This window comes from Tamandua tetradactyla, chromosome 14, assembly GCF_023851605.1.
Source record: "Tamandua tetradactyla isolate mTamTet1 chromosome 14, mTamTet1.pri, whole genome shotgun sequence".
Classification (NCBI taxonomy): domain Eukaryota; kingdom Metazoa; phylum Chordata; class Mammalia; order Pilosa; family Myrmecophagidae; genus Tamandua; species Tamandua tetradactyla.
In genome coordinates this window covers 41,829,753-41,851,255 of record NC_135340.1, presented here as the reverse complement: position 1 = coordinate 41,851,255, position 21,503 = coordinate 41,829,753, and the positions used below count along the sequence as shown (strand labels likewise).

Genomic DNA, 21,503 nt, shown 5'->3' with positions numbered 1-21,503 from the left:
CAACACAGAGAAGAAAATGAAAAAGAAAAGCTGGAGTTCCTGAGAATCAGAGAGTCCCAGCAATATGAACTCAGATACCACTGAAGAGTTGACCTTATCCATGGATCCAGTTTGCAGATGTGCAGTGAAACAACCCTAAGGGAGAGGTAATAGAGAGATCAGAAACATAACTTTCACCACGAAGGATTCCAACATCCCAGATAAAGTATGTGTTGACTGAACACAAATGTTTTGAAGACCATATAATAGATCTGAAGAATAGAAAGAATGTCAAAATAATGCTTCATAATTTAATCTTACTCACTACAGCCCCTTGATCTTTGGATATTTTCAATAATCTGTTAAACAGTATTAAACCAGCTCAGCCATGCACTGATTGGTTGTGATCAGAGGAATAATTTAAAGCCCAGTCCATAGGCTTTCTGTGTGGGTGAAAAAATTTAAATGTGTTGGTCCTGTGATCATTTTCCATCGTTAATTATAATACATCTTTAGGCACAACATTCTCTTTAGCTCTCCAAGGGATATTCATGGTTTGATATTCACTGGTTGTGTGACTTTAGGACAATTATTTTTTCTGATATTTAACTCTCCCATCTTTAAAAGGTAGGAGGAGTTAATAAACATACTTTACAAAAGGTTTTAAAGTTTAAACATGTGAACTGATAACATTTTCCTATTAAAATAATTGTCACATAATAGATGTTCTTACATTAAATATCCAATATTAACAAGAATTTCTCTTACTCTGGCTGGTGCAACAGACATATATACAATTTTAAAAATTCTTACTCAGGAGATATTGCTGGATCTACATCATCTAGGTCTATAGTAGCAGCCCAGTTTGACAATTATTCACCTGTATAATTTTGTAAAAGACATATTATGTTTTTACCTTAAGTCTCTAAAACATATTTTTCCTGACTATCCCATAGAAGTACCTAAATTTTCCATTTTCTGTGCTGTCAGAATTAGATATGGGTTTATTCATGCACCCACCCCCTTGGGTTCTCCATGACTTAATTAACACTTCTTCATAGATGATGAAAGAATAGATGAGTTGTTGAGGGCCTTTTTTCCCCCATAGCTGACTAAAAGAATGATACAACTATAAACTACCCACATTCCTCAAATGTTTGTCTGAAATATGATTAACACTAATAATTACTTCAAATTTGCATATATGTGTTTTCCTATATAGATATAGCTTTTCTACATAAATCTAGTTTGGTTGAATTTGAAAAGCTCTCAGGTGTTCGTATTTTAAGAAACTGTGCTAGTTTTGACAATTAGTTGTTGACCACAACACAGTAAGGAACTTAAGTGGGTGATTCTAGTCTCACTTAAGTTACAAAATATTCAACCACCTGTTTATTTCATACCAAAACCAACATTTTTCCTATTTCCCTAGGATATAAGCATAGGCCCTCATGTAGACAGATTCAACACATTAGGTAAGCCTTGAGTGATTACTGATCATTGCATATACTCTTTTTGCAAGGATAGTCTGAGAAGCATTTCAGTTGTGCACACTATGGATGGGACATTGTTATGGACACTGCTGGAGCTAGAGTAAAGATGACCCATAATGATTGCATAAATAGAATTAACAACAATGACAAAAATGGAACTAGGGTTTATAATATCACATAAGAGAACACTAAATTAAAGGGACTCTGAAATAAAGTGTGAATTATTTTATCACCTTATCCCACGTCTGAGTCATTTTCTCTGTTTCCCCATTTCTAAAATAAGGTTGATTTTGCTCAGGTTCATTACACACTTTGCAAGTGTGTAACTTGCAAAGAATTACACAGCTAGAAAGTCATTGAACTAGAATTCAAACCCAGGCCTTTGAGTCTATAGCTAGCTCTCTTCAATACTACATCATGCTGTCTTAAATCTGAATGATGTAAATCCCATACAACTTGCAATATGCTATAATTGTAAAGCTTCTTAATCAATGTGCTCCCTTCTAATTTTCCAGGAGACATTTGTCCTTCAGTTAAACCAGAGTTTCTCAAACTTGGCACTGTTGATATTTGGGACCAGATCATTTATTTTTGTGAAGGGTTGCCCTGTTCATTGTTAGATGTTCAGCAGATTCCCTGGTCCTTACCCACTGGATATCAGTAGTGCCTTCTCCCAAGTTGTGACAACTAAAAATGTTTACAGGCCGTGCCTCCAGCCTAGAATCACTGAGGTAAGACATCTTTAACTTGTATTTGTAGTCTTGTTCTCTTTCCTTAACCTTCCCATCTATTGACAATTGCATTCAGTCTCACTCATGAGAGAAACAAGCAAAAGTTCCTCTAAATTCTTCTATTAATTCTAAATTCTTCATTAGTTGTTTTGTTTTTTTAATTTCTCCTCTTTTTGTAAGAATTTTCTTGAAGGAACATCTAAATATTCCCTTGCCATTTCTTTTCCACATATTCAGACCTTACACTTTCAATTATGCCTTTTGCTGCCATAGTCAGGGAAAATACTTAAATACCCTCAAAGACCAAGATACAAAAGCTAATTGACAACTGCTTTTTTTTCTTGTCTGAATTTTTACATTAGTTTCCTTCAACCAGCTACTGTCCCTTACAAACAGATTTATACCAAAGTTTTACCCTTTCCCCAATTTTTCTTCTCTTCTTTTCTCTCCACTCTTCTACTCCCCTTTTTCTCTTACATTATACTATTATTAGCCTCTTCCCCAACCTCTTCCCCTTTCCCTAGTTATCTCTCTTCTTTGGTCATTTCCTCATTTCCCTGGCGTCTATTATTAGCACTGCATGATACCACTAATTTTGCAGCACCATTTACTACAGATCTAATGTGTTTTGGACAGTTTTATGGATGTGAATATCACATAGTCATCTCAGATCTTGGCTTAAATTTCTTACCTGAATCCAGCTCTTTTTTCCTTTAAACTTTTCTTAATCATTTTTCCAGGTTGTATATCTCAAAGTTATCCTGATGCTTCTTTTTTCTTGGAGCTTACTTAAAATACTTAAGGAGCTAAAATCATTCATATTTTAAAAGACTGAGATTTAAAGTCCTTAGCATGAGAACCAAACATATCTGGTGTGATTTCATGCATGTGTGTGTGTGTGTATCATCAGATATGACTATCCAGCAAAAAATAGACTATCCTATACTGATTAAACTTGTGAACATTTCCCATTCCTTTTCTCATGTTCATCCCAGAAGATCTATTCCAACTCAAATGACATCTCCTCCAAAAATCCTTTCCAGAGACTAAAGCTGAAATTTATCTTTTCTTGTAACATTTCTGTAGCACTTTGCTTGCACATATATTATATTATATCCTGAGGAAGGTTTTTGTGCAGATATTTCCCTACCACACTAAGAATTATTTGAACTCATAAGGTTCTATATGTATAACTCATGGTACTTGCTGTAGAGAATTATATGTAGAGATGTCTGTTCTCAATAAAGATGTATTAACATTAACTAAACTATGTATCAAATCAGATTTATCACTCACTCAGTATTTCTACTTTGTAATTTTTCTGTACAACGAGACCCTCCTAGTGAAAGGTCTTGAACTCTGACAAACATAAAGCAACTCAATGAATCAAAAATATTTTACCTCATTAATAATAGAAGCTCATTATTAAGTTATTAAAACAAGTGCAAATTAATCAATCTAGAAAATTCAAAGGGAATAAAATTATAATTTTGAATTATAGCATAGAGCAAATATTTTACTTCTTTTCTAATCAGTATTTGGTTGCCAAATTTTTAAAAAGTGATAGAAATATTCATTAGATACTTTAAAAAGAAATTGAAATTGTATACTATTTAACTACTCATAGAGTTAATAAATCCTTCCTACTCTACTTTTTGTTTTTTTGAGGGGGGGAGGGGGAGTGCATAGTCCAGACACCTGATCTACTTTAAAGTACAAAGTTACCAAAATAAATTATTAATGCAAAAGCACTCTAACACTATTTCTCTCTGGATGACAGCTAAGAGTGTTATAATGGATTTTTCTAAATGCAGAGTTTGCCATAATCTTCCAGAGAACACTTCATGTTATCATATAACTTCTCACAAATTGTAAGACATGCTAAGACATATGAATCTTCTTTTTGATTCCCTTTCCTTTACTTGCAAACAATATTTCTCTCTATTTGTTAAGTCCTCTCTAAGGCACAATTCAATAACTGAATAAAATAAGTAAATGGACACAATCTATTTTTTAAGTTTGATATGATGCATATCAAAGAATTTAACTGAATTCTTCACTTTTTCTATTGTATGATTAATCTGCTTGGAGTAGTGATATTTATACTTGCTTCTTCTGTTGTCAAACTGTAAAAGTATCATGGTTGTATCTAATGACCAACTGGTAATCCCAATGGAGATCATTAATGCCTTCCGTGAGATTTTCCTCTTGGAACAAAGTAAATAACACCCCACATTCTCGACAGGTATTACAATGTGAACCACAGTACCATAGGGAAAAAAGGGACTTTTAGCCCTTTGGCAGTGGAGTGAAGTATCTTCTGTGAATTCTATACAATTGTTAATAACATTTTAGCCTAAATGAGATATGCTCTGATTTGGTGATGAAGGTGCCCTTGCCACTTGAGCATGTAGTGATTATGGAAATAATTAATTAGAACTTAAATGAAAGGGGTTCTTGTTCCCAGTTTTACCAATAACTAAGAATAAGATATCAAACAAGTCACTAACCCTCTGAGCCTCAGTTTGCTTTTGTGTAAAATTACTTATAAAATCTCAACCATGTAGAAAATAAGGACAACTATTAAATGAATACCATTATTTAAAATATTCACATTTTCCAAATCTTACTATTATGGTGTATTTCCTGTATTTTCATCAGAAATAAGACAATGTCATTTGAAGCATTATAATATACCACCTAAACTCAGCTTCACAAGTTAACTATTTTAGAGTCTTAAGAGAGAGAGATAAATTCACAAAAATATAATCTTGATTTTCACATTAATTTAATTGCACACAAGTGGCATAATCCTCTATGCATTATTTTGTAACATCCCAGTTTACACTTAGTAATTTGTTTTGAACAGTTGTCTACATTGATATCATAGCTTTAGTTCAATCATTTTAATGCTGTGACTTTTTCCACTGTATGTAGGTATGTCCATTCCATTCCATCTGTATGTCTGGATTTTTGGTGAATGCACATCTAGACTGTCTCTGACGAACATTTGTGTGAAGATCTCCTAATAAACATGTATTAGAGGTTCTTTCAAAGTGTCTCCCTAGGAGAGGACTGAGTGGTCAAGTCTGACTTATGTTAATCTGAGCTCTGACCCGGTATCATGATTTACTAGTATTTTCAAAGCCATGAGCCATCAGGAGGCACAGGCAAAGCAGGGAGAGTCCTTGGACATCCTTCATGGTTTCCCAATTTTTTTCCATCTTGTTTCTGTATTCCCCAAAGTTTTCATATTATCATTATTTTTTAAACAATCAATGTTTGTCTAGATTTATACAAATATACAAATTCTTTGCTCAGCATTTCTTTCCTCATCTAACATTTTCCTTCCAACTTCTATTTCCTTGATGAGAAATAGCACTTTAAATTTATTTTTGATATTTTAATAAAACTTTTTTATTTTAGAGATGTTGTAGATTTACAGAAAAATCATGCAGAAAGTTCAGAGTTCCCATATTAAATGCCTTCATTATTAACACACTGAATCAGCATGGTATCTTTGCTACAACTGATAAAAGAATATTATCATATTTGTACTATTAGCTATAAGTGTTTTTAAGCTAATTCATTCATCCATGATCCATAAGTAGTTAATTTTGGGGCTTTACATGAAAATGTATTATTTCCCTTACCTTGAGTGTTTGCATAAATGGATATAGAAATACAGATTACTCATTATTTTCTCTCAAGTAATGACAATATTGTGCTATTACCTTCTTGCTTCTAGTCTTTCTGTAGATAAATCATGGTTTGACTGTTAATCACTATTTTGTTGAAAACTGCATTTTCTCTATAGCTGTTTTTATGATATTTTCTTTTTGTTTAGTGTTATATCTTTTCACCACAATTATTTGGGATCTGGATTTATTTTAATATATCCAGCTCAAGATTATTTATGTTTCATAGATCTCAAATTCATAATTTACATAAATTTTGCTAAATTATCAGCTATTTAATTTTTGAGAATTCCCTTATGCCTATTCTCACCTCCTTTTACTTGTTTACTTGTGTTGGAGCATTTAATCATATCTTCAAAATCTTTCATTTCTCTTCTCTAGTTTCTTTCCCTTTAGTTATCAGTGATGCTTTCTATAGAAATACTTCAGATCTATTTTTCAGGCCACTGGTTCTCTCTTAAATTATGTTTGCTATGTTCTTTAGCTCATATGTTATTTAGTTATTTCAATAAATAAGATATTTCTTTATGCATATATGCATGTCCCATTTGTTGTTATTTTTAATTAAACTTTTTTTATTCTGAGACAATTGTAGAGTTACAAGAAGTTGAAAGAAATCACACAAAAGAATGCTGTATCTCATTTGTCCTGTCTTCCCCAAATTGAAAATCTATAGTATAAAAACATAGTACAATATAGTATAGTCTATAGTACTATATAGTACATAAGTAGGATATTGACATTAATGCAGTCAAAGGTGAAACATTTTCATTATCACAAGTTTCCTTTATGTTGCTGTTTGACAACCAATCCAACATCCCTTTGATTCCACTACCTCCTTAACTCCTGGCAACCACTAAACTGCTTTGCATTTCTGTATTTCATTTAAAGAATGTTATATAATGTAGCAACACCATGAAGATGGTTGAATAAGAAGCTCAAAAAAGCACCCCTTTCTCCATAGAAACACTGAAAATGAAGCAGAACAGTCACAGCTAACATTCCACCAACTCTGGAAAATACTCAAGTAAACAGCAACCAAGTGAATGCAGAAACAAGGTGAAACAACTTAAAAATGCTAGGAAAATTGCATGATGCTTATTTGTCCTGGCCCCCCAAACTTATCCAGAGTGGACATTACTATGGGACTGACTACAGTTTGTGTTCTTAGCCAGGCACTACTTTTATGTGTTCCTGGTATCTGGCTCTGGTGGAGGCAGAGTACACCTAACAGGCACATTTAGTGCAGTTGTAGGTTGGTCTCAGCCCATTTCCTGAAAATCTAACTCAAGGCAATTGTGTATTTCACCTAAACCAGAACTCCCTTGAAGCAGAGAAGCAGTGTGAAGTAGCATGGAAAAGTGGCATGGAACAGAGAAAATTGTAACCACCTAGGTGAAAGATGGCAGCTGACGCAAAGCACAGTGCATGGAGCCTAGAAGGAGAGGCTACAGGGAGAGTTTCTTTGGAGGGAGGAGGAAGGGGGCATGAGGACACACAAGAGCATTTTTGCTTACTTGGGGAATTATTGAAGCATACTGTGCTTGTTAGGGCAAGGCATCCCCTGAAAGACCTGAGAAGATCCTTCTGTTTACCTGGGGCTAATCTAAAGGCTCAGTAAAAGCTTGACTAAGGATTGAAGGAGAGCCTCCACATAGAGTCAGTTTATACTGCAGACTTCAAAAAACAATCAATCAGAGGATTGTGGGAAGAGAGCAGAGTAGAGAAGCCCAAGACTCAGTCCTTCCACCAGAACAACTATTAAACAGACAAGAACCATCTGAGAAAACTATTTGGAAATACTGGAGATCAAAAGAATACTCCACAGAACCCAAGGAAGAACAGTGAATTACTCTTCTGTGAGGCAGCTACCAGCAGTTATTCCCATTCTCACAGCAGGCTACTGTGTGGTCCAGACTTTTGCTAGCTTACTGGTGACATAAATATCCTCTTCACCAAGACCAGGGATGGGTATGTTCAATCACTGATGATGGTTTTTGACTAATAACTCTAACTACTGATAGCTTGGGACCCAGCTCTAAGAGTGGCCATTGTTTCAAGCCATCTGGGACAAAGTCTATGGTGGAGGAGACTTAACGATGTTCTACTTCCTCATAAAAATGAGGGGACAGTTAGTTGAAGAGCTGCATTTTCCAGGAAGCACAAGAAAGCTTTAGCATTTGGCAAGCTTCTTCATGCCTTCCCCAGGGCAAATTAGAGTCAGTCTGCACCACTTTTGCTGGTGGTCCCTGGTCTTGTTTGGATAGGGAAGACGGACTTGGGAAATTCTTACCTGGTACACTCCTGCCAGAATTTTCCCACCAAACAAAAGCAGATTAAGACAATGAAAAGAGTGTAAGAAACTATAGGGGCAGAGAGTCTGGGACAAAGGCTTTCTGGCTTCAAACATCCAGGAGAGGGAGTTCTGTCTCCTGAGAAGAGGAAACAATCAAATTCTTGAAAACAGGGGAACTCCAGAACAACTTAAAAGCAAAAGCCCAGGAAAAGGCATAGGTGTATGAAGGCAGGAAAAATCCTGCAAACTGCATTCACCTTTGGCACACCTTCCCAATAAGAGAGCTGCAGCTCCCAAAAAATCTATCTTATCAGCAGTCTGTTGCAAAATGCTGTAACAGACATCTCATGAAATAAATCCCAGAGTTAATGTCTTAAAATATTAAAATATACAGTGTGAAAGAGAAGAATTCAAGAAAGGCAAAGACACAGGAAACAATGGCCCATCCAAAGGAAGGGGATAAAATTCAGAAAACTCTTACAAAAATGTGGACATACACAGTGTTTAGTTTGCTAGCTGTCAGAATGCAGTATACCACAAACAGAATGGTTTTTAAAAAGGGGAATTTAACAAGGTGCTAGTTTATAGTTCTAAGGCCAAGAAAATGTCCCAATTAAAGCAAGTCTATAGAACTGTCCAATCTAAGGCATCCAGAGAAAGATACCTTGGTTCAAGAAGGCCAGTGAGGTTCTGGGGTTCTCTTTTAGCTGCAAAGGCACACGGTGAGCATGGTGACATCTTCTAGCTTCCTCTCCAGGTCTCTTGGCACATGAAGCTCCTGGGTAGCATTCTCTTTCTTCATCTCTAAAGATTGCTGGCAGAAGTACTCTGTGGTTTTCTCATCATTCCATCATGGTTCTGTGGCTTTCTTCTCATGCTCAGAGGGAATTCTCTCCAAAATGCCTCCCCTTTATAGGATTCCAATAAGCTAATCAAGGCCTGTGTTGAAGGGATGGAGTCACATCTTAATCTAATCAAGCTTAATACCCACATTTGATTGAGTTACATCCCCATGGAAACAACCCAAACAAGTTTTCAATCTATAGTACTGAATAGGGATTAGAAGAAACTGTTGCTCCCACAAGGTTGACCAGGATCAAAACACGGCTTTTCTAGGGTACAAAAATCCTTTAAAACCAACACACCCACTCAAGCCTCTAAAAAAAATGAACTGAAAAAACAATGCTTAAGGTGATGAAGGAAAATACAGAGAAAGAACTAAAGGATACCAGAAAAATAATGAATGAGCAGTATGAGAGCCTTAGTAAAGAGGTAGAAATTTTAAAAAGGAGCCACACAGAACTACTGGAGATGAAGATCACAATAATTGAAATGAAAAATTACCAGAGCAAAAATTTCAAGAGCAAATTAGAAGTGGCAGAAGAAAGAATTTGTAAACTCGAAGACAAGACAATTGAAATGAGTGAGGCTGAGGAGCAGAAAGGAAAAATAATTATAAAGAGAAAAAACAGCATAAGAACCCTCTTGTACATTCATCATACATACAAGTACATACATTATGGGAGTCCCAAAAGGAGAAGAAAGAAAGAAAGGGGAAGAAGGTATATTCAAAGAAATAACATTGGGGAATGTCCAAACTTAGCAAAAGATGTGAGTATGCATATCCAAGAAGCCCAGAGAATGCCAAACAGTATGAGCTTGAAGAAAAATATGCCCTGACATACAGTGATCACACTACAAAAATGCAAAGGACAAGGAGAGACCTTTGAAAGGTGCAAGAGAAAAGCAACATGTTATGTACAAAAGATTCCCAATTAGATTGAGTGCCTATTGCTCACCAAAATCCATGGAGTAAAGAAGGAAATGGGTTTGAATACTTAAAGTTCTAAAAGACAGCAACTACCAGCCATGAATTGTATTACTATGGATACTTACTTAAAAAAATTCAGAAGACATTAAATATTCTCAGATAAACAAAAGCTGAAGGAATTCATTACCACTAGATCTGTTCTACAACCAATGCTAAAGGATAATTCTTCAGACCAAAAAGAAAAGACACTAGATAGTATTTCAAAGAAGCACAAAGAAATAAAGATCTACAGTGAAGGGAATCATTGGAGCAATTATATATACCAGTATTATTGTAGTGCATTGTTTGTATGTAATTCCATTACATATTTCCTACAGGTGTTAAAATGAAATGCATAAAAAGGAATGATAAATCTGTTGTATTGAACATACATAATATGAATATGTAAGTGATAATTAGTGATAATAAGTACAATGTGGTATAGAAAAAGTATAAACGTATGACAATGGAAGTTAAATTGGTATCAAACCAATATGAATATTTTATATTGAGAACAGTAAATTTTAAACCCACGTAAATCACAAGAAAAGTATATTCAGAAAAGAGAAGACATTCAACATGACACAACATAGAAAAATAAAATAATTATAAAAGTAGGCATTAACTGAATAATATACAGAGGCTAAATAGCAAAATCCTAGAAGTTAATCCTGCTTTGTCAGTTGTGATTTTAAATGTAAATGGATTAAACTCTCCAGTCAAAAGGCAGAGATTGAAAGAATGGATAAAAAAGAATGACCCAAACTATACGTTATCTGTAAAAGACTCACCTTAAATTCAAAGGTACAAGTAGATTGAAAGTGAAATGATGAAAAAAATAAAGTGTACAAGTATTTTGCTTACTGCAAAAGATAGCTGGGTTATTCTGACAATATCAGATAAAATATGCCTGAGGTTAAGAACAGTTATGAGGGACAAAGATGATCATTATACACTGATAAAGGGAACAATTCAAGCAGAAGACACAACAATTACAAATATACAGGCACCTAACAGCAGAACCTCAAAAGATGTGAGCCAAGTATTGACAGATTTGAAGAAATGGATGGTTCTACATCAATAGTAGGAGACTCTGATACCACTTACACTAATGATAGAACATCTAATCACAGCAATAGAGAAATACAAGACTTGAATGATTCTTTAAACAAACTATTATTTAATACATATATAGTAATCTACACCCAAGAAAAAGACAATATACATTTTCTTGAGTTCACTTGGATTATTTTCCAGGATATACAATATGTTAGGTCACAAAGAAAGTTTCATTAAATCCAAAAATATTGAAATCATGCAATGTATATAATCTCCAACCAAACAGAATGAAGCTAGAAATCAAAAACAAAGGAAGAAATGGAAAATTCACAAATATGTAATTAGTTCAAGGAGGGTTTTATTGTCAATTCCTCTAGAATTTCTACATAGACAATTATGTAACTGAAAATACGGTTTTTTTTATATTTTCCTTTCCCACAAGTATGTCCTTTTGACTTGCTTTATTTTTTGCTTTACTTTAACTGGCTAGAATTTCCACTGGTATGTGGAATAATACCAGGGAATTATTCCTGCTTAAATTTTCCTTCATCTTATATTCTCATCATTAAGAATGATAATAGTTATGAGTTTCCATAAAACACTCTTCACAACTGGAAAAAAATCCCCACTATTCCTAATTATCTGAGTATTTTTGTCATGGATCGGTGTGAAATTTTGTCAAATGCTTGTACATTTTCATTGTTTCTACCTTTATAGCTATTATGGATAGTGCTATTATGAACATTGTGTGTAAAAGATTTCTCTTGAGTACCTCTTTTCACTTGTTCTGAATGTAAAACTAGGAGGGGAATTTCTGTGTCAGGTGGCATGCCTATGTTTAACTATCTGAGGAACTGTAAAACATTTTCCACAGTGGCTGCACCATTTTAGATTCCTACCCACAATGTTTAAAGGTTCCAATTTCTCCACATCCTTGCAAACACTTGTAATTTTCTGTATATTTTTTATTGTAACAATCCTAGTGGATGAGAAATGATATCACAGTAAATTTATATCTTACTGATGATTAATGATGTGAAACATCTTTTCATGCTTTTTTGCCATCTAAATATCTTCTTCAACACCTTTGATCATTTTTAAATTGAGTTTTTTGCCGTTGGTTGTTGAATTCTTGCAATTCTTTGTAGATTCTGGACATTCTACCCTTATCAGTTATATGGTTTGCAAAAATTTCCTACCATTCTGTGTGATATCATTAAACTTTCTTGATGTTGTCCTTTGAAACACAAGCAATTTAGATTTTGAAGAAACCCAACTCAGTTACTTTTTTTTTCTTTTGTTGCTTGTGCTTTGGTATCATATCTGAGAAATCATTGACAACTAAAAGGTCATGAAAATTTATCTCTGTGGTTTCTTCTCAGAGTTTTACAGTTTAAAATCTTTTGTTTAGATATTTATCCATTTTGAGTTAATTTTTGATATGGTGTGATATAGCATTCCAACATCAGTCTTTCACAGATGGATATCCAGTTTTCCCAGCATCATTTCTTGAAGAGATTTTTTTCCACATTTAATATTCTCAGCATTCTTATTGAAAATCAGTTAGCCATAATCATATGAGCTTATGCTAGATTTTCTGTTTTATTCCATTGATCTGTCTACCCTTATGCCAATACCAAAATGTTGTGTTTATTGTAGTTTTATAACAAGCTTTGAAATCAAAAGATGCAAGCTCCAAACTTTGTTCTTCGTTTTTATATTATTTTGTCTCCCTTGGGTCCTTTGATTATGTTTCTTGGCTGTTCCATTTGTGATAAATGGCAGTTGAAATTTTGCTTATATTTCTATGTAATCTGTAGTTTGCTTTGGGTGGTAATATTAACATCTTAACTGTCTCTTCTTCCAATTTATGAACATGAGATATATTTCTATTTATTTAGGTCTTCTTTAATTTCTCTGACCATGTGTTATAGTTTTCAGTGCACAAGTCTTTCATGGACTTGGTTAAATTTATTCCTAGATATTTTATAATATTGCATGTCATTGCAGTTTGAAATGCTTCCTCAATTTATTTTTTGGGGGGTGCTCATAGGTACTGTATGGACCTACAATAACTTCTTTTTTTTTTGGAATGGGCAGGCACCAGGAATTGATCCTGGGTCTCTGGCATGGCAACCAAGAATTCTGCACTGAACTACTGTTGCACCATCCTACAATAGCTTTTTAAATGTTGATATTATATCCTCCACCTCTGAGAAATTTGTATATGAACTCTAACAGTTCCTGTGGGTATGTTTCCTTCAAGTTTTCTTTATATAAGATCTTGTCATCTGTGAATACAAATATTCTCTAGTTCTAGTACAGGATAATTTTATTTCTTTTACTTTCTTATTTGTTCTGTTTACAATTTCTAGAAAATATGAAGAGAAAAGGAAAAAGCACATTGTTGTTTTGATCCTCATCTTAGAGGAAAGTTTTCAGTCTTTGACCATTGGGTATGATGTAAGCTATGGGTGTTATCTTTGAGGGAATTCCTTTCTATTCCAAGTTTGTTAAGTGATTTTACTATGAATGAATGTCCAATTTCATCAAATGCTTTTACTGCATCACTTGAGCATCAGTAATTTTTCGTTCAATCTATTAATGTGGTGAGTTACATTGATTGCTTTTTGTTTTTAACCATATTGTATTCCTGACATAAATTCCCATTAGCATGGAGTATATTTTTTCATATATTCCTGGATTAGTATTTTTTGCTTTTTGGGATTGATGTCCATGTGATATGTCTCTTTTGCTTTTTTTTTTTACATGGGCAGGCAACTGGAATCAAACCAGTTCTCCAGCATGGAAAGTGAGAACTCTGCCACTTAGCCACCGTGACCCTGTGTGATGGATATGTTTTTAACATCCTTTTTCTTTCTACCTGCCTTTTTGGTTGTATGGCTCATGAACACTGTGGTTAGGCTGCATTTGTGTTTTGTGAATTTAATTGTGAATTCAAATTTAGCAGGATTTCATTATGGAAAGTTTTAAGTATGTGGACCCTCCAGAGAAATTTCCATTTTCCTTTGTCACATGCCCTAAGTTTTCATCCATTGCTGAGATAGAACATCTTTCATGTTGATTTTTCACTGTAAAACTCTTCTGACTATGAAGGAGTGAACATTTAAAATCAATCTTCTTTGTGAGCAAAGCCATCATTATAATTTCCAAGAGGAAATATTTTTTTCTAATTATAGATGAAGTCTGTGAGGAAATATTTTTTGCCTTTTCTTTTTACTCATCAGGACGCTCTTCAGGTCCACACCTTCACTGAAGGAATAGGCTTTAAGGGTTCAGGCACAAAGGATATAATTCTACTCCACACACTTGCACAGATGAATTTTTCCCAATGGCCCTGAATTGTCCATCATTTACATGATCTGAAATAACTTCCCAACACCTTACTTCTCCCACAGAATCCCATAAAGTTATTGGTTTCTTTTTTGAATGCACACAGAATTTACAGATTTAATTATGTTAGAATTTCAGATTACCTGTATTTCAATAATTTCAGAAATAGAAGTATAATCTTCTTTCTTGATGAACAGGTATCTTATGGGAGTCAAGAAATACTATAGTGCAAGCACAATTTTAAAAGTGTTTAGTGATATTTGAACATGTTTGGCTTTATTATCATCATAATCATATTATACAGCTATTTATTGTATTATCTTTAATTCTATATGTCAGAGAGAAATTAAAGGATATTTCAGAATGGTGACATTATGAAGGAGAAAACATAACTGGTATTAAAAGTTAATGTCTTAACATTTAAACTTGGATGCGCATATATAGACTTCATTTGAGAAATCAAAAGAATATTCTTATATTTTTGGAGAGCATTGAAAAACATGTATTGTAAATTATGCTTTCTTCATTTGGGTAGATTAGAAACCATGGCTTAGCTAGGCATGGGAATATACATACAAAAAAGGATATATTTAGCAGTGTTCATGAAACCATCTATTTATATATGAGAGATTTCTGTTTTTATGTGTAGTCATCAACCCACTAACTTTGGCTGGCAATTTTTAACTATGATTTAATACATTGACAATGAAACATTACCTGGGTCTCCAGGTTGTTTGTTTGTCCATTGTCAATGGAAAATATAATACATTTTGTTTTTGAGTTCAGATAATGAGCTCAGCAAAAAATATGTTCAGTATTTGATCCCTAAACTTGGATACTTTTCAGTGAAAGTTTGGATTGCAAGAAATGCCGTTTCTACATGCACATACACAATAAACTCAGTGCATTTTGTTCCTTAGTTCAGACAGAAACAGTTTGAATAGCAAGCATTACAGATACATATATTTCTAAATATAGAGGGACAAATACAAGTGATTGGATTCTGTAATCAGATTTATTTTCCCACCCAAAAAAGGTAAGAATGGTGCAACAGCATCCTCATCTATAAAATTAAAAACTGTATCTGCCTCTAATTTCTGGCATTAAATGAGATAATGAGTAGAAATATCTGTAAATTAAACACTATTCTGAATTTTTAAAATATGATTTAAACATCCTACATTAGTATTAGGTACATTTTCACATTTTTCAACATGGGTAGAAGCAGCATAAATTTGATAGAACAATGAATTTAATAGAAAACAAAGACTTTGATCATTACAAATAATTTTAGTCTGAATCAAATAAGAATTATTTCATAAGGAAAAGATAAAGAGTCCCATTCTCCTGGTAGGACATTTCAAATGTAACAGTAATTCACAGAAAAGGTGCAGGAACCTGGATTTTATTATGAGCTATCATTTAACACAAGGGAAAACTGGGAGACTGTCAAGAACCGATCTGTTGACTCCTCAGTTTTCGCATTGCTGATATTACTTCCTTATTTCTTAAAGCATAGATCAAGGGGTTTAAGAGAGGGGTGAAAACCGTATAGAATATTGAGAGCACCTTATCTGCTGGAAAGTTCCCAAATGGCCAGCCATAAATGAAAATGCAGGGCCCAAAGAAGAGGATCACCACTGTGACATGGGCAGTCAGGGTGCCCCGTGCCTTGGCCATGCCAGCTGAGGAACGACGTCGCACGGTGACCAGGATTGCCGAGTAGGAGATCAGCAACAGCACAAAGGAGCTCATGGCCATTAGACCACTGTCTGCAAGCATCAGAATCTGGAGGACATATGTGTCAGTGCAGGCAAGTCTGACAACTAGGGGAAGGTCACAGAAAAAGCTGTCCACTTTATTGGGGCCACAGAATGGAAGGTTTACTGTGAAGACCAGCTGACTGACTGAGTGCAGAACCCCAATTACCCAGGAGCCCACCACAAGTCCTGTGCACTTTTGCACACTCATGATGGCCGCATAGTGCAGGGGTCGACATATGGCTACATATCTATCATATGACATGGCCACCAGCAGCATCATTTCTCCCCCAGCAAAGACATGCAGAAAGAATATCTGGGCCATGCAGCCCTCAAAAGAGATGCTCTTGTGCTCCATGAGGAGGTCAGCAATCATTTTGGGGGTGGCAAAAGTGGACAGACACATGTCAATGAGGGAGAGGTTACTGAGGAGGAAGTACATGGGTGTGTGTAGCACAGGGTCAGAGATGATTGTGAGCACAATGAGGAGGTTCCCCAGCACAATGGATAAATAGAAAAGCACGAAAAAAGCAAAGTAAAAAAGTTGAAGCTCTCGAGGACCTGAAAGCCCATGCAATTCAAATTCAGTCACTCCTGAGTTAGTTCCTTGTTCCATGATTTCCAATTTCTGTTCCTGGTTCAGAAATTTTCCTGTAAAGTGAAATGGAATTGGAAATAAGATCAGAGGTTGTGAGAATAAGTGAGCTAAGCTACCTAGCAACTCATCAAATTCCACTCAATACACTTATATTCTTTACCTTCTTAAGCCCACAAAAACACATTGCATGCAATAATTTATTTTGTAGTTACTGTTGTATCCTTGGCCTTCATATCTGAATGAAAGCATTACAGCTATTTTCTAAAATTATAATTTTACACTTCACTTCTAACACATAAACATTTTAGTAAAAAAGACAATTTAGCTCTAGAGTCAGACTGACAAGTTTCAAATTCTATGTTTTAAATCCTGGAAGGATGACCTTGAGTAAGTTAATTAAATGTCTGTGCTTCAGTTTTTGCAACTTTAAATTGGGGAAAATAACAGTACGTACTTAATAGGATTTTTGCAACTATTAAAGAATTATAAACCTGAAATACTGGCCCTCAGTTAGTGTTGAAATAGAAACATAGTAAAAATCAGAAAAGAGATATTGAAAATCAAGACCTAGAGCTGTTTACTTAAGAATTCACTTAAAAGTATTTAGCAAAAATACTGACTATTAAATTTTAAATAATGCCATACACTCTGAAGCCTATAAATGTAATAGGAATTATGGAAAAACAAGTAAGTATGTTATTCTGTCCCAAAATCTCTATGGAGGTGCATTATTGGTACAAGTAATAAAAATAAATAAATGAAACATTAAGGGGAAAAAACTTCACAACAGGCAAGTTGAAAGGCATGACAAAATTGAAGATGGACTCTTAAATTTTTCCTGATAAAGATGAAGGAAGGTTGAGATTTTTTACGTATGTGATGCTATCTGAGTAATAAATTATGGACATGTCAGCCACCAGATAATGGGACCTAGGCATTTGTGAAGCCCATAGAAAAATAATATGTAGAATCTCAAAGTATAAAACCAAAACTTATGTGTCCAAATGAGTATAAACTAAAAATGACACAGTGAATCTTAACTGTTGGTAAATTGGCCACCAAATATTTTTATTAGAATAACCTGAAAGGTAATTAAAACAACTAAAATAACTTAATAGGATAATTCTTTATACTCATTAATTCCCCCACTTGGAAAACTCCTTTGGCTTCATCCAGTTACCTAGAAATGATCATCTAAATGTGTGTGGGTGTGCGTGTGTAATCTAGAATGTAATTGGTGACCTTAAAGTATAGGATAAACTTTATATTATCTATCCCAGTGAAGTTAAATAATCGGCCCAAGCCATACAGTAAGTGACAAAGCTGTACCTTCCTCACAGAACCCATATACTAAGCATTCTAAAATACCATGTTGGCATAACTGGAGCATGGAGAGTACTGTGCAAGAACTAAAAAAACATGCGTGTATACATTTCTAAAGAAGCAAATAGTTCAAGCAAATATGTCAGCCACTCAAGTGTTGCATAACTGGAAATATAGACACAAATATCAAGTGACTGAATCTGCATGAGACAAATGCACTTTTGTTAAGCTTGAAGTTTAGTGGCATATGAAAAATAAAATACCTCTTTTCAGAACTGAAACAGGAATTCAAAACCACTGAGATTAGTTCTACCTCATTAACTTAATTGGAGTAATAGGACATTAAATCAATATAGTCTATTTACAGAAAACTATCTGAAGTGGCACAAGTATTAAAACTTACATGAGTCATTGCTGGGATGCCATATAGAATAACTTAAGGAAGCACAATTTGTCTGCTGTTTCTATTTCAGAAATTCCACATGAATAACCTGATGCATCATGATAATATCTCAAGTATATTCTTCTTATATTGCTTGCAGTTTGCTACTCCTTGTACTTCACACTTTATATAGGAGAAGGAGGCAGAACTGGATGTATTTCTTATTGCTGGTAAATGTTGTCCCACTGGGGCCATTGCTAACAAGCTCTTTAAGTCATAACTTAGAAGATATTATTTCTATTCAAGGAAAAATCAGGCTTTCAATCTATCTATACATTTTTTAAGAGCCTCCTGTAACTACTGTGGAATTAATTTTCTGTGAATATTTACTCAGAGGTAAGATTTCTGACCATTTTCAAGAATTGAAATTAAATTCTCATGAACCAAGTCTTATTCTCCCTGAAGAATCAGTTCAATCTCAATCACTGCCATTAATATTCTTGTGAAAAACATTGTTTCATGCCACATTATAAATATTGTAATGTTAGGCATAGGAAAATGTTATGTAATAGCAAATTATAAATCACTTAGCAAAGCAGAAAATCACCTTAGTTTTTCTACATCTTCCAAATTAAATTTAATTCAAGAAACTTTAAAAATTGAGTATCTATAACATGCAGTAGCAAAGAATGAGAATTCAGCAATGCTAAGACCGAGTGCTTGTCTGTAAGTAATGTGTAATTTAGAAAGACCAATTAATGAAAATAAACTGAAACACAATGCAAAATAGAATAAAATTTGCATTATGAGAAGTACAAATTAAATGATGTAGTTTTGAAATGATATATGTTAGGAAAGATAATATGTGTTGATAAAATCAGCAAAGATGGAAGACCAGTGAAGAAGGAGGTAAACAGAAAGGGGAAGGAAGAGATAAAATGTAGTATTTGTGATGAGGACAAAATGAGACTCAAAGTTTTGAAAGGCAGAAAGGGGAGTGAAGGAGGTTTACAAAATAAAAAAATGTATGAGAAAAGAAAATTGAAAGTGATCCAACAATAACTTCTCCAACTTTGCTAGAGATAACATATGCCAGAGAGTTTTATTGGACTGTGTTTTAGAAGACCTCAAGAAACAAGCCTTGGAATTTTTCTGTTGAAAAAATGGAATGCTTTTCATGGTTTCAATGCAGAAGAATATGGTTTAGGTTTATGTAGCTGACAGTGATTGAGGAATTGACTGGAGCAGAGAAAGTCTGTAGGTGAATGAATAAAATTGGAAGCTCCTGCAGAAGTTCCCTATATGCCTACTGAAGTCCTGACATGGGTAGAGACAAAGCAAGGATCAAAGTAATAGATACTTCAAGGATAGTCAAATCAGACTTACCTGACTCTAAGCAAGGACCAAGAACAGGCAAGAAAGCCAGAATATAAAACACATAAGAAGGAACAGAAGGAATTTCAAATCCAGGAAATGTCAAACCTTGATCCATGAAACTCTGGAGGTGTTGTGCAGTTACCCCTCATACTCCTAAGGATAAGGGGGCTCCAAATGTTCATACACCTCCAATCTGCTGTCTTCAGGGCAGCTTTCAACTTATCTGTTCATATAGTTAGCTCAGGCAGTTTCACATTTTAAAAAATGTTCCAGTGATTATTTTTATTTTGATTGAGAAATAATTGATCTAGCTCAGGCTCTTTCTTCTATGCACATATGGAAGTTGAGTAAATTCCTCAACAATCCAAAAAATATGGAGCAGTTTTGTATACACATAGGGTCTCCTGACTGAAAGTTCAAACCTCTCCACCATAGTGGACCGATTTATACAACCAGCAGTAGTCCAAAAACAAAAAAACAAAAAACAAAAAGTGTAGCTTGTTTTTAATGTAATTAATGCACTTCCATAAAAGAACAAGTTTTTAAAATAGTTTTCCTTAATAAATTTGAAAATCTTTAATCATTGATAAGGGCTGCAAACAAATGTTGCAGATAAGATCAGAGAGTAAACCTGTGTTTGAAGATACTATGAGCTTGTAAGTCATTGTATCAAGTGTAGTTTATGGTGATTATAATGGATGAAGTGTATGGAAGGCTTTGGGCAATGAAACCTATTAGGAGGCTGTTGTAATAATCCAAGCCGATGGCTTGGATAGAGGTCATTACGGTAGAGATCATTATAAGTGGTCAGACTCTGAGGGTATTTTCAAGATAAAGCCAGCGGGATTTACTGAAATGTTTAATGAATGGTGCAAGAAAAAGCATCAATTTTGACTCCAAAGTTTTTGACCTGATCAGTTGGGAAGATGAAAATTCCATTAACTGAGAAAGATTCCATTAACCTGAAGAACGTTTTTTGAAGACCTCTCAGGAGTTCAATTTTGGACATGTTAAATAGGAAATGAGTAACAAATTTGAGCGATGATTGGTATTGAATTTGGAGTTGAAAGGAAAAGTCCAGTTGAAAATATAAATCTGTGTCTCAATACTATTGAAATATACATAGTATTTAAAGCTTTGCAGTTAAGGAGATCACAAGTGAAGTAGGACAAATAATAAGAGTCCCAAGGACTGAGCCTTGGGGACTCTCTAATATTAAGAGGTCAGAAAGTGGAGACAGAACTATAAAAGAGATTGAGGAGGGATCACCAGAATAATATAAATGAAGCCAGAAGCAACCAGTGTTCTAAAAACAAAATGAAGAGGAGTGCTTCAGGAGGGAGCTCGTGATCAGCTGTATCATAGTTACTACTGACAGTTAAGCAGCAAGAGAACTGAGAAATGACTTCAGGAATTAACAATATGGAGGTGACCAGTGGCTGTGAAATTTGTTCTTTTCATGTAAGCTACTGAGAAAGATTCTGAGAAAGAGTAAAATTGATTACATGGGGGGAGGGAAATAGTTGAAACCTGGAAGTCCATGAAGATAGCAAAAATAAACATAAAAATCTGCTGGGCTGTTTTTATACAAGCATGGTACGATATTATATTGATTTCCATCCATTAATCAATTTAAAATTCAT

The 21,503-nt window shown here is 34.4% G+C and overlaps 1 protein-coding gene across 2 annotated transcripts; it reads right to left on the bottom strand.

Moving 5' to 3' along the window:
- Positions 1 to 14,227: 14,227 nt before the first annotated feature.
- On the bottom strand, positions 14,228 to 16,796 carry LOC143655017 (olfactory receptor 4K15-like). 2 transcript variants are annotated; one of them, XM_077126591.1, is made up of 2 exons: positions 15,890 to 16,796; positions 14,228 to 14,256 (listed from the first exon to the last, which is right to left on the bottom strand). In XM_077126591.1, the coding sequence occupies exons 1-2, from the start codon at positions 16,794 to 16,796 to the stop codon at positions 14,228 to 14,230; spliced, it is 936 nt and encodes a 311-aa protein (XP_076982706.1). The 2 variants fall into 2 exon arrangements, with proteins under 2 accessions (XP_076982706.1, XP_076982707.1); XM_077126592.1 differs by lacking the exon at positions 14,228 to 14,256 and having other exon boundaries at positions 15,870 to 16,796.
- Between the last annotated feature and the right edge of the window lie 4,707 nt (positions 16,797 to 21,503).